Genomic DNA, 6000 nt, shown 5'->3' with positions numbered 1-6000 from the left:
TCTTGAATTCCCGCGTGCTTCCTGCTTCCTCCTTAATCTTGCCTTTCCCTTGTTGAAATTTGTTTATGTTTTAGTAAGTAGGTGAATTACAAGCTAGAATGTGCCTCATCCATATAGATTTATTAGGTTAAGAAAATAAGGATGAGAATGTGCCTCATCCATATAGATTTAACACATTGTATGCTAGAAATTAATAATAATTGTATTCAAATAAGTAGTGGCAATGTCACAAACCTTCAACTCTTGATTGGTCATAGAATATGCCTCAGCCATAATGCAAAACAAAAGTTCAACTCGGCTCTAATTACCAATTTGTTGTTGAGAAAGAAAGATAAAGTTGGTTTGTAAGTTTGAAAAAATTCCATCGGCAATCATCCTTTTATAAGATGCGAGTTGTTGTTTTAGGAATTAAAAGAATATTACCCTATGAACTAAGACTTTCCATGCTTGAACCTCAAGAAATCAGTAAAAATATTACCATTTTGTTAGTCAAAACAACAAAACAGGAAATTAATTGAAATTGGGGATGGTACCATTCCGCAATTAACTAAATTCCTTATTTTAGCTACCCAAAGCAAATCTTTTTTTTTGTGGGAAGATCGAACTTTACATTAGCCAAAAGGCAGTGGCTCCTCCAAGCGGAGGATTTTGGGAAACATGGGATAAATATCGCAAGGATGAGAAGCCAAAAGTTGCATTCTTGAATTCCCACGTGCTTCCTGCTTCCTCCTTAATCTTGCCTTTCCCTGTTTGAAATTTGTTTATTTTTTAGCAAGTAGATGAATTTACAAGGGCTAAACGGGAAACAAAGCAAACCACATAAACACATATAAATTGCTGTATACAATTTTAGAGAAAAAATAATAATGATATTAACAAATAATAAAAACATTTAATGCGTGCATTATTATGCTTATTAAAGACGTCAAATGCGTGCATTGGGGTCAAAAGAAAAAGAAAATAAAAAAAGAAAGCCCTGTCCACGCCTATATAATAAGCACCCAGTATTTACAATCTCATCTCTACGCGAAGCCCTTAACCCTAAAATCCCTCCCAATCTCTGCTGTGCAAAGGACCTTTTCTCGCCAAATAGTATCCCCTCAACGGCGATATGCCAATCTGTGTGGCCGGTCAATCGGTGGTGCTCGATAAGGACGGCGAGTGGAAGGTGCTCGATAAGGACGGCGGGTTGAAGGAGCTAGAGATGGTACCCCATGACCGCGATACGTCAGTTTGGAAGCCAACGGGTATGTATGTTTTTTCACTTTTGTTGGTGTAATTAGAGGATGTATACATTATCCCAAAATTTTGAAGCAGTTTCATCTTCTCCAGTGAAGTTATTTTGGTATGTGCACGATGAATACTACCCGATATTTAATAATATAGATATTTGTTAATGGTATCGATGTCATTCCTTCTAACCTTCTTTGACGTTATCACCCATTCTTTTCATTTTTACTTTTGTATTTAACAATGTAATTGCTTGCCAACAGTTAACAAGTCTAAAGAACCAAAGAGTGCAGAACAAAGAAGGTTTGAAGAACTTATGGCTTATTCTGCTAGCCGCGCATCACCAAATGTTGACTTTTTGAAGGAGCCGGACCCTCCTATTCCTGCTGGTATGTTTGTTATTTATTTTTATTTATGATACAAGCCAGCCATAGTATAAACTACAAGGGGGAGGTGGGTGTCTCACACACACTACCGAGTTGTCATGTCTGCAAATTAAGCCTCTTTTCCACTAGGCAAAACCTTGTTGGCCTATTGATTTTAGAGACGAAAAGAAAAATAAAAAAAAATAGATAGCCCTCCCACCTCCCTCCTCCATCCTCCATCCTCCATCCTAATCCTATTGGTATGCTTTTGATTATATGTAATAAATAAAAAAGATGCATACTCTATTTACATATATTTCATCATTTTTTTTTTCTCTCTTCTTATGACATAATATCTATGCATTTGTTGTAATTCTATGTCATGTGCTCACAATACTTATTTTTGGGATTTATCATCTTCATTAACAAACAAACAAAAAAAAAGTAATTATTTTTATTGCTTTTCTTGTATTTAACAATAGATCTATAAATTGCACGCAGGTGAATGTAGGTATTGTTTAAAGGTGGATGATCACGTGACACAACTGTGCCCCTACAAGTATGATGTCCCAAAGAATGCAATTCTTGGCAAGGGTTGTACTGTTGTTTGTACTGTCTGCGGATGTAGGTTTAGAGACTCATGTTGTGCCAAATGCGGCCGAACCCGTGGACGTGCAATCCTCATGGATTGTAGAATTTGTGGGAAGTCATATGACCACTGGTCTGATACGTGCCCGAAACGCGATTTGACTTCTCCTTTTACTTGCGACCCGTATACTGGTTATTTTTCTTTCAAGCCTTGTCCTCCAAAAGAGTAGAGAATAGAGAATTAATTGTACTCTAGAGTTAAAGCAAAAGAGAAAGGAGTGCTTTCTTATGTCGTTTGCCAAAAATGGGGCATGTTTTTGTTTAGCCATGCATCCTATCATTTAGATGCCTACATCTTGTATTGTTTTCATCGCAAATGAATTGCAATTTGCAGCAAATGCATTGTCATTGTTATATTCTTATGCTTGAAGCTGTGGGAATCCAATCCATCTATTTAGAAAACGTCTCAAGTAAAAAAGGTGGTTTTTATCTCAACATTTTTGTTCTTCTCTTATGGGATTAGTATACTTTATATTAATTTAAAGACTTGCTAAACAATAACTAGGAATGAATGACCAAGGTTTGAAGAATAAGGATGGAGTTGGAAATACATTCAAAGATATTATCGCAGTGTTATGCATATGATATGAGGGCCAAGCCAAGAAGTGATGCTTCGACAACCTCTGGAAGTAGAGTATCGTTGCCACTGCCAGCAATGTAATCGATGTGAAACCCAGCATGTCCAAATTCCGTAAATGCTATACGTAGTTGAAATAAAACTAATTAAAAGTCATATACTAAAATCAAAGTATATATTTAAAACTTCCAACTTGCAGTACAAGTTGTCAAATATGATCAATTTGAAATGACGTATTTGATTTTGGGTTTATCCCTTTCTCTTCTCTTACTATATTATTTGTTTCTTTTCTTCAGTCCTTTGAGGAGGAATTGCTATGAATGACACAGGTTTGGAGAATAAGGATGGCGTTGGAAATACAGAATCAGGAGATATATAATCCTATATTGATCATACCACAACATTAATTAGGTCTTGTTTGTACTAGTCATCATAAAATTAGGTTTGGCTTCGGATCATCATCACCTTAGTTTCAGTTACATTATAATCTTTGCCCGTTCAGGCTAGGATGGATTATTCGCTTCATCAGCCACTCTGTCATTTCTGGCTTTACAACTGCTTCAGCCATTGTGATTGCCGCAAAATATTTTTTGGGATATGATGTAGCAAGAAGTAGCAAGATTGTGCCATTGATCAAGAGCATTATTTCTGGAGCTCACGGGGTATGCTTTGCTTGCATGCCCAAGTGGTATAACTTTCGTGTATTATCTTCATATTTGGGTTTGAGCTAGCATTTTCTCATGCAACATTGCAATTCTTAATGTATCGCTTTCATGACTAGCCGTCGTGGTTATCAATATTCTTTTTCCTAATCTGATAAATAATATGGAATATTAAATTTCTTGGTTTCTACTTGTGATTCTAATTGTCAAATATATGCGGCCATGATCAACAATCAGAATCCCAGTGTCAATCACCAGATGTTCAGTCTCTAAAAGACATCACTTTGGGCAACTCAACCATGAGTGTAGGTTTTGAAAATGTAGTGATTCCAGTATAGGTCAAAAACTGGACAGAGGTCGAAACTGAAAAACAGAGAAAATGAATCTGTCAAAAAACGACTGGTCGTTACTGTTCAGGCAACCGGTCGCCAGCCAATCTGCCAGAAAACGACCGATCATCACTGTTCATGACCGGTTGCCAGCCACTGTTCACATGTGATAAACAGGTGATACAGTGGTGATAAAAGGGTGACAGAAAGTGATGTTTGTGTTTTTCTTTGGTTTCTTATTTTGTTTCTTTTCTTTTACTTTTCTTTACTCATTTTTAGTTTCCAATTTGTTTTGTTCATGTGTGGTGTGTTAAATAAGTGTTCTTTACGTACTCAAATTAGAACTTGTAGGAAGCCGACAGTTCTTCGTGGGATCGACCTCGTACTTACATAATCTATACCTCAATATATTCGTGTACTTGTGGGTATTTTTAATTGGTTGTTTGCACATTAATTTGTGTTAGTTAACAAATACAACAATTTTTGGCCGGTCGCCAACCACTGTTCACGCACTGTTCACATGTGATAAACAGGTGATACAGTGGTGATAAAAGGGTGATAGGAAGTGTTGTTTGTGTTTTTCTTTGGTTTCTTGTTTTGTTTCTTTTCTTTTACCTTTCTTTACTCATTTTTAGTTTCCAATTTGTTTTGTGCATGTGTGGTGTGTTAAATAAGTGTTCTTTACGTACTCAAATTAGAACTTGTAGGAAGCCGACAGTTCTTCGCGGGATCGACCCCGTACTTACATTATCTATACATCAATAGATTCGTGCACTTGCGGGTATTTTTAATTGGTTGTTTGCACATTAATTTGTGTCAGTTATAAAAGTACAACAGACGTTGCGTTCGATTTTGGAGAGAGAGAGAGAGAGTCATCGAGTGCTGCTGTTGAGCCTATATATTTATAGGTAGAAAAAAAAAAAAAAAAAAAAAACTTCAACGATGGCAGTGAAGGCTGGAGGATAATACTTGAGTGTTGTCCAAATCCAGATGCCGATTTGTCCTCGTGAGTTTATCCATAGGTAGGAGAAAGGATATCTCATATGAAAACACTAGTTTCAAGAGATATCCCTTTGATTTGTCATCCTTTCTCAACTGGAAAACCAGTCGGAAGATGGTTCCTCTTGGTTTTGGCATCAATTAGCCAATCTGGTTTCTTGTTGAGAGAGACGACGGTTTGTTAAAACAAGCGTCGTCATATGCATAAAAAAGATTTCGAAATCCCAGTTTATTTTCAAGAACTCAGAATATAAAAAAAAAAAACCAAGAGGCTAGTAAGTACATATGATATAGATATACATTTTACACATAATATGATAGAAAGTAATAATAATTGTATTTTAAAAACTAGTGGCAGTGTCACAAACCTTCAACTCTTGATTGGTCATAGAATATGCTTCAGCCATAATGCAAAACAAAAGTTCAACTCGGCTCCAATCACCAATTCGTTGTTGAGAAAGAAAGAAAAAGTTGTTTTGTAAGTTTGAAAAAAATTCAAGCGGCAGTCATCCTTTTATAAGACGCGAGTTGTTGTTTTAGGAATTAAAAGAATATTACCCTATGAACTAAGACTGTCCATGCTTGAACCTCAAGAAATCAATAAAAATATTACCATTTTGTTGGTCAAAACAACAAAACAGGAAATTAATTGAAATTGGGGATGGTACCTTTCCGCAATTGCTAGTTCCCAACTAAATTCCTTATTTCAGCTACCCCAAAGCACCCGTCTTTTTAATCTCAGTATTTAGTATTTACAATCTCATCTCTACGCGAAGCCCTTAACCCTAAAATCCCTCCCAATCTCTGCTGTGCAAAAGGACCTTTTCTCGCCAAATAGTATACCCTCAACGCCGATATGCCAATCTGTGTAGCCGGGCAAGCGGTGGTGCTCGATAAGGACGGCGAGTGGAAGGTGGTCGATAAGGACGGCGGGTTGAAGGCGCTAGAGATGGTCCCCGATACGTCACTTTGGAAGCCAATTGGTATGTATGTTTTTCGGTTTATGATGTAGTAGAATTTCGTTTCATACAATATCCTAGTTCTATTTGATGTGAAAATACTTTTACAGGAAGATCGTTGCTCCATTTGGTTATTTGAGTGTATTTCTCAACAAAAATTTTGGGAAGTAATTGAAGTTGGTCGAAACCTTTGCTAATTCATCAAATTAAGCTATAACTGATTTTGTGTTG

The 6000-nt window shown here is 36.5% G+C and overlaps 1 protein-coding gene across 1 annotated transcript; it reads left to right on the top strand.

The window, feature by feature from the left end:
• Positions 1 to 1040: 1040 nt before the first annotated feature.
• Positions 1041 to 2607, top strand: LOC110756684 (uncharacterized). Its single transcript, XM_021958135.2, has 3 exons — positions 1041 to 1247; positions 1494 to 1619; positions 2097 to 2607. The coding sequence occupies exons 1-3, from the start codon at positions 1112 to 1114 to the stop codon at positions 2411 to 2413; spliced, it is 579 nt and encodes a 192-aa protein (XP_021813827.1). The 5' UTR covers positions 1041 to 1111; the 3' UTR covers positions 2414 to 2607.
• Positions 2608 to 6000: the final 3393 nt, after the last annotated feature.

This window comes from Prunus avium, chromosome 2, assembly GCF_965620075.1.
Source record: "Prunus avium chromosome 2, drPruAviu1.hap1.1, whole genome shotgun sequence".
Lineage (NCBI taxonomy): Eukaryota > Viridiplantae > Streptophyta > Magnoliopsida > Rosales > Rosaceae > Prunus > Prunus avium.
Note: the sequence above shows the minus strand (reverse complement) of the source record. Positions and strands in the feature narration are given on the sequence as shown.